This window comes from Syngnathus acus, chromosome 14, assembly GCF_901709675.1.
Source record: "Syngnathus acus chromosome 14, fSynAcu1.2, whole genome shotgun sequence".
NCBI lineage: Eukaryota > Metazoa > Chordata > Actinopteri > Syngnathiformes > Syngnathidae > Syngnathus > Syngnathus acus.
The window spans coordinates 9572611-9596688 of record NC_051099.1 but is presented as its reverse complement, the minus strand read 5'-3'; the positions used below and the strand labels follow the sequence as shown (position 1 = coordinate 9596688).

The following is a 24078-nucleotide window of genomic DNA, read 5'->3' as shown; positions in this document are numbered from 1 at the left end:
ACATCATGTCTGAGCATCATTTAAACATCCGGTCCAAAAGACAAGTGACCGGGGTCACTCAGACACACCGGGGACACTGCGAACCGGTCCAATCATTTAAATGGGGGATCCAGGTCTGCATCCCTAAAAACGTGACAGTACAAATTATCATACCGTTTGAAAGTTTGGTGAACGGGCAGATTAGAGGACAGGATTATCGGGATTATGATTGGTATTTGACCAACGACTTGGTAAATAGGGGTTGGAAAGATCTGGTATGGGACACTAAAGATTGGTATAAGTCATGGGGGACTAGTGTTCAAGCAAAACAACATCAGCAAATGATAAAAGGGGAAAAAACGCAGACAGGCATCACCTTGTGGGTTAATGCTTCACACGATTTACATTTAGGAAGACGCACAGTAGGGTGCTGGGGTTTCCAGTTAAACATATATGTGTATAAATACCCGTATTGGCAGATGTTCCTCTGTCAAGGTGAGGATGCCAAACAAGAAGTATCTTTGAGTCCCTCAACAGACCCCCGAATTTTAGCGAAAGCGATTAGGAGCGTAGATGATTGGTTTCGGGTCACTACGGGAGTCACCGCTGTAAACAATAATTGGCTTTTGATGGCGGAACAAGCTGCTAATGCAACTGGTGAAGATTGTGTGGTTTGTCTCGAAGCAAGAGTAGTGTTAAAAATTGTTCCAGCTGCAATAGAATCAGCATGTGTTTTACAGGTGTTGACCCAGTCCAGGACCAGTGGCGATTGTTTGATTTATAATGATATTTTCCCAGTCGTGGGCTTGGAGAAAAGAAAGCCCATTTTTGATAGCCATGTGACTCAACAAAATATGACATGTTTAAAGTTAAAGGGAAACGGCATAAGTATTGGGACAATAGATCACACATGGTGCAGGATAAATTTGTTTTTGAATGTCCCCTCTCCTCTCTCTCGTGCAGACCTCTGGTTGTGGTGTGGTGACAACAAATTATATGATCGCTTGCCGAAGAATGCATCAGGTATCTGTGCCCTTGTGTCTTTGATAATGCCTGTGGTGGTTGTCCCCATTGAAATACAGAATCTCAATTGGAACATGGAGTTCCCATTGGCGGGGCTCCTAAGGCGAGCCAAAAGAGACGTTTTGCCCCCATGGTTGAGCGACAACGATCCGACATATATTGACGCTATAGGAGTGCCCCGGGGTGTGCCAGATGAGTATAAACTCGTTAATCAAGTGTCCTCGGGATTCGAAAGCATTTTCTTATGGATCACCCCCAATAAAAATGTTGACCGTGTTAATTATATTCATTACAATGTCCAACGGCTGGGTAATTATACAGCTGAATCATTTGCAGCGGTCCATGAACAATTGGCCGCGACGTCATTGATGTCGTTCCAAAATAGAATTGCGTTGGACATGCTATTGGCTAAGGAACATGGTGTGTGCGGAATGTTCGGGGATGCATGTTGTACTTTCATCCCCAACAACACGGCACCAGGGGGCCGACTGACCCGGGCGTTGGAAGGACTAAGGATACTGAATAAAAAGATGAAAGATCATTCAGGTGTACGCACCGATATTTGGTCTGATTGGATGAAAACGTTCGGAAACTGGAAAGGCCTCATCATGTCTGTGCTGGTTGCTGTGGCTATTTTTACTACAATAAAGATTTTATGCGGTTGTTGCTGTATTCCATGTATTAGATCACTCACTGTTCGGTTGATCGAGAAAACCGTTGGCCCGTTGTCACTGAAGGGCCAATATACCCTGGTGACTCAACAGGAGCCGCGGGGGGAAGAAAGGACCGACAGTGTGCTGGTCGCTGATTACTAGAGTAACTGGTGATGACCTCATAAATGAGGTCATGAGAGGGAATAAAGGGAAATGTGCTTTCGGCAGTTTGCAAACATATTTTGTTAAGACAGCGCTAGACTTATAATCATATCAATCATATCAGTAGTAGTGTACTCGTGTGGTGATTAATAAGTGGAAAGGAATGTGCAGGCTACAATGAATTTGTTCTCTACAAAGTATTGTGGAACAGGATGACCAGACAGGGAGGATATCTCAAGGCCGGTGAAGAACAACTCGTCTTTGTGGTCCAGACACCTGTGCTGAGCAGGGGAAAAACCCAAACCAGGAGGTTACGACCATCGACCATCGACCAATCACCACACAATATTTTGCATGCTTGAATATTCATATTGTGTTTCTTTAAAACTGGGCAACCCGGAAGAATGTGTTGTCTTTGATGGTCACGAAGGCACACGAGTTTTTGTGTTAGGGACCCGAGACCCAGGCCTGTATTAGTTTGCTTTGTCAGGATTAAACAATTGGTAAATTCGGCCTAATTGATCTACTGGTCTTCTCTTTGACAGAACGAACTCGCAGAATTGTTAGGTGCGACAGTGTGTAGATTTGGACGTAACAACTCTTGTGTTAAGTGTTGATCATAATTTGGAGTCAGATCAATAGCTAAAATCCGTAACCTAACAGATGGCATACATTTACTACGGCAGACACACTCTAGATCGGTTCAGCCAGAAGAGAAAAATGGTGAAGGAGAAACACATTATATTGTTGAGACAGACAGGAATAGCAGACATACTAAGGAAATTTAATCACAAATTTGATGTTGGCTTCTCTCAATCTTTAAAATGTTACAGTCAAAGAAAAACAATTAACGTGCAGAACAGCAGTGTGTTTACGAGTTCCCGATGTGAAAATACCATTAGTGTAGTGGTGCCTGTAAAAGTAGGTATAGTCTGAATTTTCACCAGTCCAGAAAATGCCCTGTTTTAAAAACAAAGATGAATGCTGAAAAATCCATCATTTATACTTGCTCAATATAATACAATTATTACTTGATTAGGAGAAGCAGCAGAATGACAATAAAATAACATCACACAGAAATTATTCCATCAGCAAAAGCCAAATAACGATTCATAATGAGGCATTTTCTAATATTACCTTTTGTGAGGCTTCGCCTTTAAAAAACTCGTAATGTAATTTACTGTTACCGCGAGTCCACTTAATTTGGACAATTAGAAACTTCTAACTACCGTATTTTCCGCACTATTAGGCGTACTTAAAAACTTAAAATTTACTCAAAAAATCACAGTGCGCCTTATTATGCAGAGCACCTTATATATGGATCAATTGATGAATTTGTTGATCCATACTGGTTGTACACAGCGCTCTGCCAAAATGTTTCAGTACGTTTTAGTACAACTAGTAAATTACAAGGTCGCATCGCTTCCCAGCAATACGGCAACCGTGGTCAGGGGGCGTCACTGAATAGCTGTTGTATCCGCGAGGCTATTTCATTTCAAAATAGGCTGTTCCGTTAATATTTTCGAGTACGTTTACGGATCAGTATCCAACGGAATCATAAATGAGCAGCACCAATGTGTTAAATCGGTTCAGATCACTTTTATGGGAGAGTGTTTGAGAAACGTGATTGTTTACAGGGGGCTGCCACGACACTTTGCTGAGGCTCATGGGAGTCTGCGAGCTGAGGCTCATTGGAGTTTGCGGGTGGCTAATGCTATAATGATAGCTGCTATACGCACGAGGCTATTTCATCTCAAAATAGGCTGCTCAGTTAATGTTTCGAGTAAATTTACGGATCTATATAGAAGGGAAACATAAGTAAGCAGTACCAATGTGTTAGATCTTACTTTAGTCAGTTCCGATCATTTTATAGGAGATAGTTTGAGAAACGCGATTGTTTACAGGGGGCTGCCACGACACTTTGCTGAGGCTCATGGGAGTCTGCGAGCTGAGGCTCATGGGAGTTTGCGGGTGGCTAATGCTATAATGATAGCTGCTATACGCACGAGGCTATTTCATCTCAAAATAGGCTGCTCCGTTAATGTTTCGAGTAAATTTACGGATCGATATGGAAGGGAAACGTAAGTAAGCAATACCAATGTGTTACATCGAACTTTATTCAGTTCCAATCATTTTATAGGAGATAGTTTTAGAAACGCGATTGTTCACAGGGGGCTGCCACGACACTTTGCTGAGGCTCATGGGAGTCTGCGAGCTGAGGCTCATGGGAGTTTGTCTAAAGGTTTTTGCATGTTTGGGACAACCTACCTTTGTGAACAAATTTTCTCAATAATGAATATCAATAAAACGAAAATGCGTTCAAGGCTCACAAACAAGCACTTAAATGACATTCTGAAAGTGACAGCTAGTCATGACATGGCACCTAGTATTGATGCACTTGTACAGGCCAAAAGATGCCAAGTATCAGGAACAAAAACAAGTCCAGACTAGTCTAATGCCTTTAAAATGCTGCCTTAGATACTGTTTGCGTTGAAAAAATACAGCTCTGTGGAGATGAATCCTTACTGTGGTGGTTAAAAAAGTGTGCAGTTTAATGTTAGTCAGCAACTTCACTACAAAAAGAGTATGGTGGATTTCTACTGTTCATGCAACTCCATGAATGTTCAATATGTATTGACTTTAACTTAATGTGTATGTGTGTTTCATGTATGACGCTTCCACATTTACAGAACATGTGAATACTTGATTTTTTACACATTTAATAGCACTCTTCTTAGTTTGTAAGGTGTAGGCAGGGAGTAAATTTAGATTTTATATGCACATGTGTAAATGGTTTAAAAATTCCTTTCTTTATAAATCTAGTTTAATCTTAAAGTGCATTACAATGCTATTAATGTTTTGTAAAAGGAATGTTCATTAAATTTCAACATTTTCCTAATGTTCTTGTGCTTCTTTACACCAAAAAAAGGAAATACATTATATTTTGGTTATTTATAGCAGAGTATGATATAATATTAATGGTCCGGCCCACTTGACATCTACCGAGGCCGTATGTGGCGTATGTGAAGTAAAGTGAACCTTCGATGCAATTCATCTGATACAACTACCGTAATTTTCGGACTATAAATCGCGTTTTTTTTCATAGTTTGGGTGGGGGGGCGACTTATATTGAGGAGCGATTTATGTGAATTTTTTCACAAATTTCCAAAATTAAAAAAAAAAAAAAAAGTTAAACGCGATAAACGAACCGCGATGTAGCAAGGGATTACTGTAATTTGAATTTCAAGTGACGTCAGCAGCGCGGCGGTTGTTTACATAAAGGACAAAGATTCGATCACGGGATGACGAAGGGCCCCACGTACTACCGGCATCATTAGCGGCTTTGTTTGTAAGTGACACGGAGGACGAAGAGTTTGAAGGATTCAATGATTTGGAGTGACACAGAAGGTTACGTCATGTAATACATAGAAAAACGTCATAGAAAACAGAGAAATTTGAACAAAGTAAAAAATAGCAACAAAACGATCATAACAGTATCTCTGCAGCACCTGGAGGGATATATTACACTTTTCTACACTCCTAGATACTCCAGATACACAAGAAAATAAATTTAAAAGCAAAAAAAGCCGATTTTCCATGATACGTGTACTTTAAATGTACTTTAAATAAATAGTTGTGTCATATGTTGTATGCCAAAATGCTGTTAATCTGCTCTGAAATTTAATAAGCCCGCTTTAGAACATGTACATTTTGTCAAATAAACAATTCATCTGTGTAATTTTTTTAAATTTTACAGTTGACCATGAAACCCACCATGGTTGTGTCGGCTGTATGAAGGTCTAAGTTCAATTATAGTTTGTATCATTACCCGTTATCATATGGCCACCTGACCTTATGCTGAGTCCACCGTTGGCCACCCCTGTGAAAATTTCCTGGCTCCGCCACTGCACAATGGGGATGGGTGGAAAATGAAATACAGTAATCCCTCGTTTATCGCGGATAATTGGTTCCAAAAACCAACCGCGATAAGTGAAATCCGCGAAGTACGGTCACCAACAAGAAGTACTGGGCAGGCTAACAAGTTAGCGGAAAGATTCTAATTCGCGATCGTGCTAACACGCGAAAACGGACTTCTAAAGGAATGTGAACGAACATTTACGAGTTTTTACGACTTCACCATTGGTTTCACCTCATTTACAAATCCATATTCAGGATGTCACCTCCCTATTTCTCCTCCCTCCTGCACCGTCATCATTGTTCCATCAATCTAAGGTCCAGTAATCTTATTAAATTCACCATACCCAAAGTACGTACAGTTTTTGGTCGAAACTCCTTCCATTTCTCTGCAGCTTATGATTGGAATACTATGCAAAATACCCTTAAATTCACTGTCATCACATCATTTACAGTTTTCAAACAAAAATTGCAACAAGTTTTAACCGACTCTTGCAGCTGTTAGTTTAAATATGTTGTTATATTGTATAGTTTTATTGTTCTTGGTTGTTGTTCTTTATTTTTGATTGTGTATGTATTTATATAACCTTGTTTTACGTATTTAGTTTTTAGCACTCCATCCCCCACCCCCCTCAAAGAGCCATTGTTCTTTGGGTTCGGCCGCAGTTGTAAATAAGAACTTGTTCTTAATTGTTTGCCTGGGTAAATAAAGGTTAAAAAAAAATTGCAGCAATACTACATTGTCCTAAAGCAGGGGTCTCAAACTCCAATCCTCGGGGGCCGCATTCCTACATGTTTTCCAAGTTTCTCTCGTTAAACACACCTGATTCAGGAGTTTGAGACCCCTGTCCTAAAGGGTAGACACATGTTTCCTCAATTTAGAAGTTTTATTTTGACTTTTAAATGTTTTTTTAATTTGGAAAAAAAATCTGCGATGTAGTGAAGCCGCGATAAATGAAACGCTAAGTAGCGAGGGATCACTGTGGTTGACAAGATGTAAACACGCTGGGCAGTGCTCGCGGGTCAGCAAAGTCAAAGTCAAAGTCAAAGTCAGCTTTATTGTCAATCCCTTCATATGTCAAGACACACAAAGAAACCGAAATTCCGTTTCCTCCATCCCACGGTGACGAGACATACAAGTAGGCGACACAATACAAAAACAAGAAGGCACAAACCATAAATAATAAATAATAAATAATAAATAAATAAAATAAAATGAGCGATGAATAAAAACAGACCAATAACCCATTGAACATGAGGGGCAAAACCGAGCCAGTGAGCATACAGCAAGAACAGGACGCTACGCTGAAAGGGGGAGCGAGTTCAGGATCCTAACAGCCTGGAGTACGAAGCTGTTGGAAAGTCTGGTGGTGCGGGAGCGCAGGCTCCTGTACCGCCTCCCAGAGGGCAGAAGCTCAAACAAAGAGTGAGCGGGGTGACTCACATCACTCACAATCTTGGTCGCCTTGCGGGTGAGATGGGAGGTGTAAATGTCCTTCAAGGAGGGGAGAGAAGCACCAATAGTCTTACTAGCCGTTTTCACAATGCGCTGCAGGGCCTTCAAGTCTTGGTCAGTGCAGCTGCCACCCCAGACAGCAATACAGCTGGAGAGGACGCTCTCAATGGTGCCGCGGTAAAAAGTAGTCATGACGGCCGGAGGAGTCCCCGCTCGCCTGAGTTTCCGAAGGAAGTACAGGCGGCGCTGGGCCTTCTTCGCCAGCGACGCGGTGTTGGTGGACCAGGAGAGATCCTCACTGATGTGCACCCCCAGGAACCTGGCGCTGCTCACTCTCTCCACCACAGCACCGTCGATGGTCAGCGGCAGGTGTTGGGCGTGACCCTTCCGGAAGTCAATACTCCTTGGTCTTGTCGACGTTCAGCAGGAGGTTGTTGTCCCTGCACCACGCGGTCAGAAGGTCAACCTCCAGCCTGTATTCCCTTGGTGATGAGACCCACCAGAGTCGTGTCGTCAGCAAACTTCACTATGCGGTTCCCGCTGCAGGTGGCAGCGCAGTCATGCGTCAGGAGGGTGAAGAGCAGCGGACTGAGCACGCAGCCTTGGGGGGCTCAGCGTGATGCTGATGTCATGAAGTCTCCCCATACATTGTGTCCATCCTCCTCAACCCTTTCTTTTAGGGCTCAGATCGAATATGTAGGATATATTTTAGAAAATTTATTACTGTAAATATTAGCGTTTTAGCTCAATTGCTCCCAAGTCATGTGAACCAATTATATTAAAATGTACTGCGCTAAGGCTATTTTAAATGTGCGTGTCAATGACATTTTTTTAATTTGAAAAACTTAGACTTAGAGACTTAGATTTAGACAGAACTTTATTGTCATTTTGTCAACACTAGGTGTGTACAAAACGAAATTTCGTTGCATACGGCTTTCAACAATGTAGAGGTATTTCGGCTGGTTAAAAAGTGACATTCTATATAAAAATATGAAATAAGATAATTATAAAGTACAAAGTGCAGCAGTGATAAAGTATGTAAACAGTGCAGGAGACAAAAGCAGTATTTACAAGTGTGCAGAGGAATGCTACGTTTGAATGTTCAACAGTCTGACGACAGCAGGGAAAAAACTATTGCAGAACCTGGTGGACCTGCAGCGGATGCTGCGAAACCTCTTCCCAGAGGGCAGCAGGGAGAACAGTCCATGGTGGGGGTGTGATGGGTCACTGATAATATTTCGGGCTCGGGACACGCAGCGCTGGGATGACAAGTCCTGAATGGAGGGAAGAGGAGCCCCGATGATCCTCTCTGCTGTCCTCACCACTCTCCTCAGGTTCTTCCAATCGGAGGCGCTGCAACCTCCACACCACACCGAGAGACAGCTTGTCAGAATGCTCTCTATGGTGCTTCGGTAGAACGTCCTCATGATGGGTGGGGGCAGGTGGGCTCTCCTCATCCTCCGCAGGAAGTACAAGCGCTTCTGTGCCCTCTTGACCAGTGTTGTGGTGTTCACAGTCCAGGTGAGGTCGTCTGTGATGTGGACTCCCAGGAATTTAGTGCTGCTGACCACCTCCACAGCTGAGCTGTTGATGATCAGTGGAGCGTGGTGAGGCTGGTTCTTCCTGAAGTCGACGATGATCTCCTTCGTCTTCTCCACATTCAGGATCAGGCTGTTTTCTCTGCACCAGCCCACCAACTGCTCCACCTCCTCTCTGTAGTCCAGGTCGTTGTTGTCCCTGATGAGGCCCACCACCGTTGTGTCGTCTGCAAACTTCACGATGTGATTGGTGGTGAACCTGGGGGCGCAGTCGTGTGTCATCAGGGTGAACAGCAGGGGGCTCAGGACGCAGCCCTGAGGGGAGCCTGTGCTGAGGGTGATGACATCTGAGGTGTTCTGTCCGACCCGGACTGACTGAGGTCTGTTGGTGAGGAAGTCTAGCAGCCAGTTCCGAAGGGGGGTGCTGAAGCCCAGGTGTTCCAGTTTTTCCACCAGATGTTGTGGAATGATGGTGTTAAACGCTGAGCTGAAGTCCAGGAACAGCAACCACACGTGGGTGTTCCTCTCCTCCAGGTGAGCCAGGCTCAGGTGACGAACGGAGGAGATGGCATCCTCAGTAGAGCGGTTCTGCCGGTAGGCAAACTGGAACGGATCGAATGTTGGGGGGAGTCTGGAGACGATGTGATCTTTGAGCAGCCTTTCGAAGCACTTCATCATGGTGGGAGTCAGTGCCACAGGTCTGTAGTCATTCCATGAGGTGATTTGAGGTTTCTTCGGCACCGGAATGATGGAGGCAGCCTTGAAGCACACTGGCACTTTGGCTTGGTCCAGCGAGATGTTAAAAATGTCTGTGATGACACCAGCCAGCTGGCCTGCACATTCTTTGAACACCCGCCCAGGTATGTTGTCGGGGCCTGGGGCCTTACGTGGGTTGACTCTTCTCAGAGTCTTCCACACGTCGGCTGAGTCAAGGCAGAGGGCCTCCTCTTCCTGGTGGGGAACAGTTTTCACTGCAGGAGTGCTGTTTAGTGCCTCAAAACGCCCAAAACGACAAAAGAGCAACATGGAGAGGCATCTTACAAATTGCTATTATTTATTTTGAAGACCGGTGTTACGGTTCAACTCGCTCCCATTTTAACTTGCTCCGCGAATCCAGTTGCGGCCGTTAGGGAAAAGCCAGTTCGGTAATAGTGATGGCTCCTGAGTGAACGATTCGTTCAAGAGAACGAATCTTTTCAGTGAACGAGAGTGAACAAATCACTTCCTAAAGTGATTCATTCTTTTTTCAATTCATATGACTTCAACCAGTAGGTGTCAGTAATGCGCATTGAAGCTGGTGTTACTTCGCCGTAAAACAAAACGAAGAAGAAAATTACGTAACTTCCCGTTCATGAACGAGTCGTGAATTGCATTTCCCGTTCACCAACGAACGAATCTGTGAGTGAACGAATCAGTGAGTGATTTGCATTTCCGGTTCATCGCGAGAACGGATCAGTGAGGGAACGAAACCTGACTTTCCCGACTTCCCGTTCGCGAACGAGTCAATGGGTGCACTCTCATCGGACTGATCCAGGACGGTGATGAGACTGCGTACAGACAGGAGGTGGAGCGGCTGGTCCACTGGTGCAGCCAAAACCACCTGAAGCTGAACCCGCTCAAGACTGTGGAGATGACAGTGGACTTCAGGCGAGACCCTTCACCACCTTTACCCCTCACTATCCGCAGTAATACTATTCTCTCCACAGACACCTTCAAGTTCCTGGGAACCACAATCTCTCGGGACCTGAAATGGACCGGCCACATAGACTCTGTCCGGAAGAAGGCCCAGCAGAGGCTGTACTTCCTGAGACATCTCAAGAAGTTCAACCTGCCGCAAGAGCTTCTGAAGACCTTCTACACTACCATCATCCAGTCTGTCCTCTGCACCTCCATCACTGTCTGGTTTGGATCGGCCTCCAAACAAGACAAGCACAGACTGCAACGGACAATCAGGACTGCAGAAAAGATAATTGGAATCAACCTCCCATCTATCCAAGACTTGTACCTGTCCAGGACCAGGAAACGTGCAAGGAACATCTCTACAGATCCTTCTCACCCAGGTTGCAGTCTGTTTGAACTACTCCCCTCCGGACGGCGTTATAGAGCTCGGTACGCCAAAACCAGGAGACACAGAGACAGCTTCTTCCCCCAGGCTGATGAACTCACACCACTCTTAGAGTCTCAGAGTCATTACTGTGCAATAACATCTTGCTCTCCACACCTTTTTTAATTTGTCTACACTGTTTGTACTTTGTGTCCTCTCTGCATCCATTGCAGCCTGGTCATCCTAGATAAGGGACCTTCCCATCTGTGGTCTCTTCTCAAGGTTTCTCAGTTCCCCTAGCTGGAGTTTTGAGTTCTTCCTTGCCCTCTTGGGAGTTTAAGATCAGGGGATGTTTGAGAATATTTGCCATTTTTCACATGTCCTGAGTGTTGTTAGTCACCTAAATGTTGAACAGAGGCTGTGATTTACCGAAGTCAAATTCCTTGTTTGGCACGCTCAAACATGGCGAATAAAAAACTCTTGAATCTTGAATCTTCTTCAGCTTGACGGCATCCCTTACCGCCGGTGTCCACCAGCGGGTTCGGGGATTGCCGCCACGACAGGCACCAACGACCTTACGGCCACAGCTCCGGTCGGCCGCCTCAACAATGGAGGCGTGGAACATGGTCCACTCGGACTCAATGTCCCCCGCCTCCCCCGGGACGTGGGAAAAGCTCTGCCGGAGGTGGGAGTTGAAGCTCTTCCTGACAGGGGATTCTGCCTGACGTTCCCAGCAGACCCTCACAGAGCGTTTGGATCTGCCAGGTCGGACCGGCATCTTCCCCCGCCATCGGAGCCAACCCACCACCAGGTGGTGATCAGTTGACAGCTCCGCCCCTCTCTTCGCCCAAGTGTCCAAAACATGCGGCCGCATGACACGACTACAAAATCGATCATCGAACTGCGGCCTAGGGTGTCCTGGTGCCAAGTGCACACATGGACACCCTTATGTTTGAACATGGTGTTCATTATAGAAAATCTGTGTTGAGCACAGAAGTCCAATAATAGAACACCGCTCGGGTTCAGATCGGGGGGGGGGGGCGTTCCTCCCCAATCATGCCCTTCCAGGTCTCACTGTCATTGCCCACGTGAGCATTGAAGTCACCCAGTAGAACAATGGAGTCCCCAGAAGGAGCACTCTCCAGCACTTCCTCCAGGGACTCCAAGAAGGGTGGGTACTCTGAGCTGCCGTTTGGTGCATAGACACAAACAACAGTCAGGACCCGTCCCCCCACCCGAAGGCGGAGGGAGGCTACCCTCTCGTTCTCTGGGGTGAACCCCAATGTCCAGGCGCCCAGCCGGGGGGCAATAAGTATACCCACACCTGCTTGACGCCTCTCACTGTGGGCAACTCCAGAGTGGAAGAGAGTCCAGCCCTGCATCCATTGCAGCCTGGTCATCCTGGATAAGGGACCTTCCCATCTGTGGTCTCTTCTCAAGGTTTCTCAGTTCCCCTAGCTGGAGTTTTGAGTTCTTCCTTGCCCTCTTGGGAGTTTAAGATCAGGGGATGTTTGAGAATATTTGCCATTTTTCACATGTCCTGAGTGTTGTTAGTCACCTAGATGTTGAACAGAGGCTATGATTTACCGAAGTCAAATTCCTTGTTTGGCACGCTCAAACATGGCGAATAAAAACTCTTGAATCTTGAATCTTGACAGGGGGAGACTGAATAAGATGGTCAGACGAGCGAGCTCTGTCCTGGGCTGTCCCCTGGACTCTGTTGAAGTTGTGGGTGAGAGGAGGACGTTGATTAAGCTTAAATCCATCATTGACAACACCTCTCACCCCGTCCATGAGATTGTGGGTTCCCTAAGCAGCTCCTTTAGCGGCAGACTTTTGCACCCTCGGTGTCGAAAGGAACGGTTCCGCAGGTCCTTCATTCCCTTCGCTGTCAGACTTTACAACATGCATGCCGCTTGATAAAATGAATGTGTTTTGTCTCTACTAGCAGCACTTGTGTTTGTCCTTGTCTGTTATTTACCCTTTTTTGTAATTCTGGCACTCGTTTTATTCTTGCACTCGTATGCGCTGCTGTGACAAGTGAATTTCCCCGCTGTGGGATGAATAAAGTTCTATCAATCAATCAATCAATCAATCAATCAATCAATCAATCAATCGTTTTTATATTCGCCAATTAAAACATAAAAATCTGACATTTGGTTAACTGCTTTATATAACAATATATATGTGTTTTACGTTGTTATATGAGTTGGTGTACTCTTAAATAACAAGTGTTATGTCGGGGTTTTTCCAACCTTTTATTCAAACACAAACACATTCGGTATAATAACACCATCAACTATAAGCCAACAAATACAAAATTAAAACATCAATGTTGGCATAACGTGTCGGCTGGCATAAATCTGCGCGAACGACCAATCAGCAGCGAGCGATAGATGGAGGCGAGATTTTACGAGTCAGTGACGTAATTTCCTGTTCACGAACGAGTCAGTGACGCAACTTCCCGTTCACGACCGGGTGAGAGACTGTTGCCAACGGATCAGTGTGTGGGTGTTGTATTATAGAAAGAAATGTGTTAATTACCCGAGCCAATTATTATTATTATATATAATAAAAAGAAAATAGGGGGGGGTGTAGTTGTTTTTTTCCATGAGATGTTCTAAAAAAAAACAAAAAAACAAAAACAAAAAAGAAGATTCGGTTTAAAAGAACTGGAATGCACATCACTAGTCGGTAATCTTGTGATTCGTGACTGCAACATGGAAATTGTCGGACCGCTAAACTGTTCATTTTCGAGTGGCTGCACGAAATTGGAAACAGTAAAAAAAAAAAAAAAAATTTAACAGGAGACAGCGGGATTTGAACACTAGACGCAAAGTCATACAGAACCACTCGACAGCCCGATCACTTAACCGCTATGCTACGATCAACTTACATGAATTGTGGCGAATTACATTATTTATAATTAAAAGCAATTTACCCAGCGAGGATATGAGTTGATCTGGTGCCTCGTGTGTATACAAGCCCATCGTAACTGTCTCCTCCGAAGCAACTTGTCATGGTCGCGTTACCAGGCTTCACGACATCCTCGCAGTTGGGCATTATACATTTATGACATGATCAACTTTGCAGATACATAAGGAAAGGTTCAAAACACTAAAGCAACGGTGTTACCAAAGTTATATTTATCGGCTTTGCGTATAAATGAGTGTGGAGAGGACAGAATTTCACAAATGATCGTCTGTCATGCGACGCACGAAGAGGAAGCGGGTGAGATACAGAACAAGTGTCGAAACGGTTTATACCATACAATGTTGACAAATAGATTCACTCAGAAATAAAGGGAAACCTGCGTAATAAACTAAGTGAACCATCAATGTTGAGTATACTTGATTACATTCTATTGTTACGTACCATGGTTTCCAGGGTCTTCACTGTCTCCTCCATGATCTCTGCTGGATTCGAGGAAGGTCGGAAGTCGGAGTTTTCAGAGATCCAACAAGGGAGGGTGCACGAGAACGCCCTTTTGTTGGTAGTTGGGAAGTCGGAACATTTCTTTATATAAATTAAGGAAAGTTGCAGGTCAAAATATGTTACATTAAACGAGAACAATCAACCATGATTGTTGTTGACATTCGCCTCGGAAGCTTTGAGGTCGGAACTGGGCAAATTCGAGTTGGATTATTCCGATTTCCGACGTTGGTCGAATGCAGCAGAGGGAAGTACGTCTCGCTCACACCGGACGTGGAACGGCTGTGTGGAGGTATTTTTGGTGAAAACATTTTGTGTACTTTTTTTTTTTTTTTTACGTTTTGTGTTGGTGAAAAAGTTTTGTGTACTTGCAAAAACGTTCTGTGTACTGTTGGATTTGGTCCACAATTTGGGAAGCGCGCTATCCGCGCCTCATGGCAAAAGCCATAGCCTGGCTGTGACATCAATTTGTTAATGTTCCCTGACTATGCAAAGTTCTTACTCACCACTTACCATGCGTTTGTTTGTTTGTTCTTTTGACACTAGAGAGATATAAACAATGGGCTTAACTTTGATGTCTATTGTTATGCAAATGAGGCAGGTGGATGCACTACCCCCATGATACCGCCAGGGGGCGTTGCAGGTGTCTTCGTTGTTATGTAAATGCTGCAGGTGTCTTCGTTGTTATGTAAAAGATGCAGGTGTCTACGTTGTTATGTAAAAGGTGCAGGTGTATGTCTATTGTTTTGTAAATGCAGTAGGGGGGTGCACTGTCACCATGATAGAGACTTAGACTTAGACTTAGACAGAACTTTATTGTCATTTTGTCAACACTAGGTGTGTACAAAACGAAATTTCGTTGCATACGGCTTTCAACAATGTAGTGGTATTTCGGCTGGTTAAAAAGTGACATTCTATATAAAAATATGAAATAAGATAATTATAAAGTACAAAGTGCAGCAGTGATAAAGTATGTAAACAGTGCAGGAGACAAAAGCAGTATTTACAAGTGTGCAGAGGAATGCTACGTTTGAATGTTCAACAGTCTGACGACAGCAGGGAAAAAACTATTGCAGAACCTGGTGGACCTGCAGCGGATGCTGCGAAACCTCTTCCCAGAGGGCAGCAGGGAGAACAGTCCATGGTGGGGGTGTGATGGGTCACTGATAATATTTCGGGCTCGGGACACGCAGCGCTGGGATGACAAGTCCTGAATGGAGGGAAGAGGAGCCCCGATGATCCTCTCTGCTGTCCTCACCACTCTCCTCAGGTTCTTCCAATCGGAGGCGCTGCAACCTCCACACCACACCGAGAGACAGCTTGTCAGAATGCTCTCTATGGTGCTTCGGTAGAACGTCCTCATGATGGGTGGGGGCAGGTGGGCTCTCCTCATCCTCCGCAGGAAGTACAAGCGCTTCTGTGCCCTCTTGACCAGTGTTGTGGTGTTCACAGTCCAGGTGAGGTCGTCTGTGATGTGGACTCCCAGGAATTTAGTGCTGCTGACCACCTCCACAGCTGAGCTGTTGATGATCAGTGGAGCGTGGTGAGGCTGGTTCTTCCCGAAGTCGACGATGATCTCCTTCGTCTTCTCCACATTCAGGATCAGGCTGTTTTCTCTGCACCAGCCCACCAACTGCTCCACCTCCTCTCTGTAGTCCAGGTCGTTGTTGTCCCTGATGAGGCCCACCACCGTTGTGTCGTCTGCAAACTTCACGATGTGATTGGTGGTGAACCTGGGGGCGCAGTCGTGTGTCATCAGGGTGAACAGCAGGGGGCTCAGGACGCAGCCCTGAGGGGAGCCTGTGCTGAGGGTGATGACATCTGAGGTGTTCTGTCCGACCCGGACTGACTGAGGTCTGTTGGTGAGGAAGTCTAGCAGCCAGTTCCGAAGGGGGGTGCTGAAGCCCAGGTGTTCCAGTTTTTCCATCAGATGTTGTGGAATGATGGTGTTAAACGCTGAGCTGAAGTCCAGGAACAGCAACCACACGTGGGTGTTCCTCTCCTCCAGGTGAGCCAGGCTCAGGTGAAGAACGGAGGAGATGGAATCCTCAGTAGAGCGGTTCTGCCGGTAGGCAAACTGGAGCGGATCGAATGTTGGGGGGAGTCTGGAGACGATGTGATCTTTGAGCAGCCTTTCGAAGCACTTCATCATGATGGGAGTCAGTGCCACAGGTCTGTAGTCATTCCATGAGGTGATTTGAGGTTTCTTCGGCACCGGAATGATGGAGGCAGCCTTGAAGCACACTGGCACTTTGGCTTGGTCCAGCGAGATGTTAAAAATGTCTGTGATGACACCAGCCAGCTGGCCTGCACATTCTTTGAACACCCGCCCAGGTATGTTGTCGGGGCCTGGGGCCTTACGTGGGTTGACTCTTCTCAGAGTCTTCCACACGTCGGCTGAGTCAAGGCAGAGGGCCTCCTCTTCCTGGTGGGGAACAGTTTTAACTGCAGGAGTGCTGTTTAGTGCCTCAAAACGCCCAAAGAAGTTATTTAGACCATTCAGGAAGTCAGCATCAACCTCACCCACCGGGGGGGAGGGTAAGTTGTAGTCCGTGATCGCCCGTATGCCTTGCCACATACTCCTGGTGTTATTGGCGTCGTGGAAAAAATCCTGAATTTTTCGACTGTGGCTTCGCTTCGCTAGCCTGATGGCACGGTTCAAGTTGGCTCTCGCTGTCCTCAGTGCCTCCTTGTCGCCAGACTTGAAGGCTGAGTTCCGTGCTCGTAGCGTATGACGTACATCCTCAGTCATCCAGGGTCGTTGGTTGGCTCGGGTGATGATGTTCTTAGTGGTGCTGACGTCCTCGGAGCATTTGTTGATGTAGGCTGACACAGTCATGGCGTACTCATCAATGTCGATCTGATTGTCATATGTTGCTGCTGACTTGAACATGTCCCAGTCAGAGCACTCAAAGCAGTCCTGGAGTGCCTCCATGGCCCCCTCAGACCACACCCTCACCTGCTTCACTGTGGGTTTTGCTCTGATCAGCAGGGGCCTGTATGCAGGGATTAGCATAACAGATAGGTGGTCTGAAGAGCCGAGGTGGGGGCAGGGGCTGCTCTGAATGCATCCTTTATATTGGTGTAAACCAAGTCCAGAGTGTTCTCTCCCCGAGTTGGAAAATCCACGTGTTGGTAAAAATGAGGGAGAATAGTCTTCATGTTAGCCTGGTTGAAGTCCCCAGCAATGATGAAAACACCCTCTGTGTGCGTGGATTGCAGCTCACTGATTGTCCGATAGAGAACACTCATGGCCTCTTTAGTATTAGCGCTAGGAGGCACATACACAGCCGTGATGCTAACAACAGTAAACTCTCTGGGCAGGTAGAAGGGTCTGCGGTTAACAGTCAAAAGCTCGATGTCCGAAGAGCAGAAGCTGGCGACAGATCTAGCATTTTTGCACCAGTTGTTGTTGATGTAGACACCCAGCCCACCTCCTCGGGATTTACCGCTTAGCTCGCTGTTTCTGTCGGCGCGGAATGTAGCGAGCCCCTCCAGGCTAACGGCGTTGTCCGGTATTGATGAGTTCAGCCATGTCTCCGTCAGGATGAGAGCGCAGCAGTTTCTAACCTCCCTCTTTGAAGAGAGTTCCAGTTGTAGATGGTCCATTTTATTATCCAGTGAGCGGACGTTGGAGAGGAAGATGGATGGAAGCGGCGGTTTGTAGGGGTTAGCTTTAAGCTTAGCCGTTAGCCCACCTCGACAGCCGCGCTTTCGCCGCCGGTCACACCGCCTACGCTTACTCCTCCTCCGGCGTGTGCTGCCCGGCGAGCCCGCTGCATCGTGAGCTTCTGGGGCTAGCGCCCTAAGCACTCCGAGGCTACGTAAACAGACTAGGGTAGTTGTGGCTACGAGTCCGAAAACACTTGATGACCGTACCTCCAGCAGGCGCTGGCGATCATACACTAATCCAGTGTTTCCCAACCTTTTTGCATTCACGGCACACCTTTTCATTGGAAAAAATCTCGAGGCACACCACCGACAAAAATCTGTTAAGTGTTACACCAGCTTCTATATTAAAATCAGTTATATGACAACAAAAGACGTAAAGTTCTCTTCCTATATATGTATGGTGAGTCGAATAATGGAATACAAATAAATGCCAAATATGCTTTAAATTGTATTTCTTTTGTAAATAAAAGTGAGTTTTTGAAAAAAGGTTTTAGACAGTTAAGTGAATATGGAATAAACTATTGAAAGTGATTGTGATCAAAATCCAAAAGAATCAATATGACTTTGTTTACTGTTTTAGACTAGCTCTATAAATATTGCGACAATAAGAACAAAGTCACTTTAAAAGACGCTCTGCTGTTCTGACAGCGGCTGAGTGGCTATCACAGTCAAGGTGTCTCGACTTGACTGTATATTATATGTTGGTGAAAAACGAACAATCCAGATTCTCCCGTTGAACTACATGCTCTGATTTCCATCGGACCGAAAACGCACCACAGCCATCATAGTGTCACTGTTACTAAAAGCACACAGCAACACACACAAACTGAGTGTGTGCCGATGCCACAACATGAAATCAAGATTCTCCGATTTGCCACGCATGCACGATTAGCAAGTGGCTGACCAGGCCTTGCGCTAACTGACCAGTGGTTTGGCAATCCTGTTTATATATATAATTAATGTTGAACAATTTCCCACGGCACAGCTGAACATCTCTCACGGCACACCGGTGTGCCGCGGCACACTGGTTGGGAAACACTGCACTAATCTACTGGATGGATAAACTAAACTTTGTGTTGTTTGTAGTGTCCTAGGCGACATATTTTGTGAAAATACTCGTCGGTTGTTGAGAGCTGTAGCGGCCGCGGCCAACTGGGGCGCCGCCATCTTGAAGCTATTCAAACTTTGTCATGCCTCGTCCCCTGTTTTGCTGTCTGTATGGGTTGTAGTCGTTTCTGTGTGCTCGCCCCTCCCTTCCTGTGCCCATGATCGGTGTGATCATGCTCACCTGCCTCTTGTTAACTGTCGTGTATTTAGGTTCGGTTTGGGTACCACTCGATGTCGGAGCATTGTGTGGACAATGCTTGTGTCACCGTCACGAGAGCCTGTCTTTTGTGTTCCTGCAATAAACCCTGGTCCAAGCTGCATTTGGTCGTCCTGCTCCATTTCTACACTCCGTTCGTGACAGAATGCTCCGACCACCACAGCGACCAGCGCTTGGACCTCTCTCCACCATCAGCTCACACTGCGACGTCCGATCCGCGGCCATCGTCCGAGCAGGTTCCAGCGCGATCGGCTCCGCTGTCGTCATCGGACTTCGCTGCCGCGACGCCGGACACGCGGCCGCCATCGGAGTTCTTCCCGGCGCCATCGGCTGCGAGAGTCATCGGACTTCGCTGCCGCGACGCCGGACACGCGGCCGCCATCGGAGTTCTTCCCGGCGCCATCGGCTGCGAGAGTCATCGGACTTCGCTGCCGCGACGCCGGACACGCGGCCGCCATCGAAGTCTTCCCGGCGCCATCGGCTGCGAGAGTCATCGGACTTCGCTGCCGCGACGCCGGACACGCGGCCACCATCGGAGTGCCTCCCGGCGCCATCGGCTGCGAGAGTCATCGGACTTCGCTGCCGCGACGCCGGACACGCGGCCGCCATCGGAGTCCTCCCGGCGCCATCGGCTGCGAGAGTCATCGGACTTCGCTGCCGCAACGCCGGACCTGCGGCCGCCATCGGAGTGCCTCCCGGCGTCATCAGACTCGCGGTCGCCATCGGGCTCCACCCCAGCGTCGCAGGCCCCTTTGACGTCGCCCGTCTTCAGGCCAGCTGCACCGGACCCGCGATCGTCCCACTGCTGCGGCGCGTGGTGGCTCTTGCTGTTGCCGCAGCTCCGTCTTACGAATGCCGCTGATCGCGGTCCGGACTTTCGAGTGCCGCTGATTGCGGCAAGGACTTTTTTTTTTTTGCCGCCCGAGTGCGGGTTTTGCGTGAGTTGCCGCCCGAGTGCGGTTCGGTTCCCCTCGTCGCCGCCCGAGTGCGGTTCGGTTTCCCTCGTCGCCGCCCGAGTGCGGTTCTGGTTCCCCGAGTTTCCGCCGATTGCGGTTCTGTTTCCGCCGACTGCGGTTCTGTATCCCCGAGTTTCCGCCGATGGCGGTTCTGTATCCCCGAGTTTCCGCCGAGGGCGGTTCTGTATCCCCGAGTTTCCGCCGAGGGCGGTTCTGTATCCCCGAGTTTCCGCCGAGGGCGGTTCTGTATCCCCGAGTTTCCGCCGAGTGCGGTTCTGTATCCCCGAGTTTCCGCCGAGTGCGGTTCTGTATCCCCGAGTTTCCGCCGAGTGCGGTTTTGTATCCCCGAGTTTCCGCCGAGTGCGGTTCTGTATCCCCGAGTTTCCGCCGAGTGCGGTTCTGTATCCCCGAGTTTCCGCCGAGTGCGGTTCTGTCGCCGCCCGAGTGCGGTTCTGCCCCTCCGAGTTTCCGCCGTGTGCGGTTCTGTCGCCGCCCGAGTGCGGTTCTGCCCCTCCGAGTTTCCGCCGTGTGCGGTTCTGTCGCCGCCCGAGTGCGGTTCTGCCCCTGAGTTTCCGCCGTGTGCGGTTCTGTGCCCCGTGTCGCCGCCCGAGTGCGGTTCTGTGCCCCGTGTCGCCGCCCGAGTGCGGTTCTGTGCCCCGTGTCGCCCCCCGAGTGCGGTTCTGTGCCCCGTGTCGCCCCCCGAGTGCGGTTCTGTGCCCCGTGTCGCCGCCCGAGTGCGGTTCTCTGCCCCGTGTCGCCGCCCGAGTGCAGTTCTGTGCCCCGTGTCGCCGCCCGAGTGCGGTTCTGTGCCCCTAGTTGCCGTCGTGCACGGTTCGGGCTATTTCAGAGACCAGTAGGGTCGTCTGGACTCGTGCGCAGCCCCCCCCGCCCCCACGCGTGCCGCCGTGGGGGGTTGGGTTTTTGGGACGTCGGGAGCCGTCCCTTGTGGGGGGGGTTCTGTCATGCCTCGTCCCGTTTTGCTGTCTGTATGGGTTGTAGTCGTTTCTGTGTGCTCGCCCCTCCCTTCCTGTGCCCATGATCGGCGTGATCATGCTCACCTGCCTCTTGTTAACTGTCGCGTATTTAGGTTCGGTTTGGGTACCACTCGATGTCGGAGCATTGTGTGGACAATGCTTGTGTCACCGTCACGAGAGCCTGTCTTTTGTGTTCCTGCAATAAACCCTGGTCCAAGCTGCATTTGGTCGTCCTGCTCCATTTCTACACTCCGTTCGTGACATTAATGTGCATATTTACATATTCCTGTCCACAAATCCGTCAAATTCTTTCTCTTCTGTGTCCAAATTGAAGAGGTTTTTTTCAACAGTTGATCGATATACAATACAAACATTGCACAATAACACAACGTTGTTCAAATGTTAATGTACATATTTACCGTAATTTTCGGACTAAAAGTCGCTCCGAGTACAAGTCGCATCAATCATAAAATGCCCAAAAAAGTGAAAAAAAACCATATATAAGTCGCTCCGGAGTATAAGTCGCATTTTGGGGGGCAATTTATTCGACAAAATCCAACACCATGAACAGACATGAATGAGCAACAACAGGCTAAACGATAGGTATGCTAACGTGACATAAACACAAACGAAGAGCTGAGAACGGGCCTGACGTAACACTCAGAGTTATTAAAAAAAACTATTACATAAACAACACATTTATAAAACCATCTGTGTCACTCCAATTCATTAAATCCATCGATCGTCCTTTGTCAACAATGGGTGCGCGCCGCTGACGGCGCTTGCACTTCAAAATATTCCACAGGCCCATATAACGGTATATAAATTAGATATCAAATACCCATTATCTAAGCCAGGGGTGTCAAACTCATTTTGTTCGCGGGCCGCATTGTAGTCATAGCTTCTTTCGGAGGGCCATTAGGACTGTCAACCCAAATATATGTATGAGCACTTCATATTATATACAGTAAAAGCTACAAAACAAACTCATTTTCAAATCAGACGAGTAAAAACTGGTCAAATATTTAAAAAAAAAGACATTTTTAAAAGTGAAGACAATTTGCAATTCTAGTAATGACACGAATTTGATGCGCAATTCGTCTTCGCGGGCCACATAAAATGATGTGGCGGGCCGTATCTGGCCCCCGGGCCTTGAGTTTGACACCTGTGATCTAAGCAATAATATTATCAAACCATCTGTGCACTCTAAATCATTAAATCCATCGATCAAATTCCTCGTCCTTTGTCAACAATGCCGCGCGTGCGCCCTGACGTCAGCCTCGTCGTCATTCCACAGATCTAGTATATAACTATATTGTAGCGTTAACAAAGTACAAGGAAAGACGTGGGTTTGGTAAACGGCTCTTTATTTAACAAAACAAACTTCCAGGCGTGTGGCGGCGTGGACTTCCAGCCACGGAGGTGGAAGAGAGCTCCATAGAATAGGACCGGGCGTGCGTAAAAGCCATGACCGAGCCCCATCCACCGTCCCCGGACAGCCACCCGGCCGAGCGCCGGCCCTCGGCTTCCATCCACGGAGGTGAAAGAGAGCTCCGTAGCGTAGGACCGGGCGTGCGTAAAAGCCATGTCCGAGCCCCATCCACCGTCCCCGGACAGCCACCCGGCCGAGCGCCGGCCCCCGACTTCCATCCACGGAGGTGAGAGAGAGCTCCGTAGAGTAGGACCGGGCGTGCGTAAAAGCCATAATCGTTTTTCAAACCTTCTGTGTCACTCTAAATCAGGGGTCACCAACTCCGGTCCTCAAGGGCGCCAATCCAGCCTGTTTTAGGTGCAGCCCTACAACAACACACCTGATTCAAATAATCAGGATCGCTATCAGCCTTAATAGAGCTTGCTGATGAGCTGATCATTTGAATCAGGTGTGTTGTTGTAGGGCTGCACCTAAAACAGGCTGGATTGGCGCCCTTGAGGACCGGAGTTGGTGACCCCTGCTCTAAATCATTAAATCCTTCAAACTCTTCGTCCTCCGTGTCACTTAGAAACAAAGCCACTAATGATGTAGTACGTGAGGCCCTTCGCCATCTTCGTCATCCCGTGATCAATCTTGATGTGCTGGTGATATTTGGGGAGTACAGTCCATAGGTTGCACTGATTGAAGTCTCCAGCAGCGATAAAAACAACCAACAGTCTTTAGCGCGCTGATGACATCATACAGTTTGCTGAGCGCTGCTGTGGAGTTGGCTCTCGGGGGGATGTAGACAGCGGCAAAAAACACAGCGGTGAATTCCCTCGGTAGATAATAGGGGGGCATTGCAGCATTAAAAACTCCACGTCTGGTGAGCAGTGTCTATAAAGAGTCCGTATATCTCCACACCACGAGTTGTTTACAAACACGCACCCCCCCTCCTTTCGTCTTGCCGGAGGCTGCAGTCCGGTCCCCTCTGTGCACGGAGTACGTCTGTAGTTGGATGGCGCACGCTGGAATTTTGTCAGAAAGCCACGTTTCGGTGAAAATCAAAGTGCAACATTCTCTTATTTCCCGCTGTGATGTGATTCGTGCTCTTAGGTCGTCTAGTTTGTTGTCGAGAGACCGTACGTTGGCGAGCAGGAGGCTGGGTAGCGGTGGTCGGCTATCACGTGCTGGCGCCACCTGTGACAGGACCACGCCCCCCCTGTCAGTAGAATCGCCGCCACCTGCCACGGGCTGATGGACAGCGCTATATCAGCGCCGCCAGCGCAGACCCGAGTGTCAGTCTGTCCCGTGATGCTGCTTCGCTCTTCTGTCCCTGAGAAACTGACTCACTTGACAATTCAGAGATCCCGCAGAATTGCTTGTTCCCCCCAGCCAGATCGCCGCTCCAGCGCCAGCTGTTCCCATCTTACCCCCCCACAATAAAGTCTCTGTCGCTACGCACTTGGCTGTACTGTCCGATCCCTAACAGTCGGCTAGCGCGAGCTCTTAGTCTAGCATGGAGCCCTCCCCTCTTGC

The 24078-nt window shown here is 47.8% G+C and overlaps 1 protein-coding gene across 1 annotated transcript; it reads left to right on the top strand.

The window, feature by feature from the left end:
- Nucleotides 1-564: 564 nt before the first annotated feature.
- On the top strand, nucleotides 565-1927 carry LOC119133944 (syncytin-A-like). Its single transcript, XM_037270280.1, has 2 exons — nucleotides 565-1270; nucleotides 1328-1927. Exons 1-2 carry the CDS (start codon nucleotides 609-611, stop codon nucleotides 1815-1817), a joined length of 1152 nt encoding a protein of 383 aa, XP_037126175.1. The 5' UTR covers nucleotides 565-608; the 3' UTR covers nucleotides 1818-1927.
- The last annotated feature ends 22151 nt before the right edge of the window (nucleotides 1928-24078 follow it).

What these genes read in the sequence shown, in the direction of transcription:
- LOC119133944 (XM_037270280.1), top strand. Translation starts at nt 609, where the DNA reads ATGGCGGAACAAGCTGCTAATGCAACTGGTGAAGATTGTGTGGTTTGT. An exon ending in ATCACCCCCAATAAAAATGT is followed by an intron (nt 1,271 to 1,327) that starts TGACCGTGTTAA and finishes TTATACAGCTGA; the next exon opens with ATCATTTGCAGCGGTCCATG.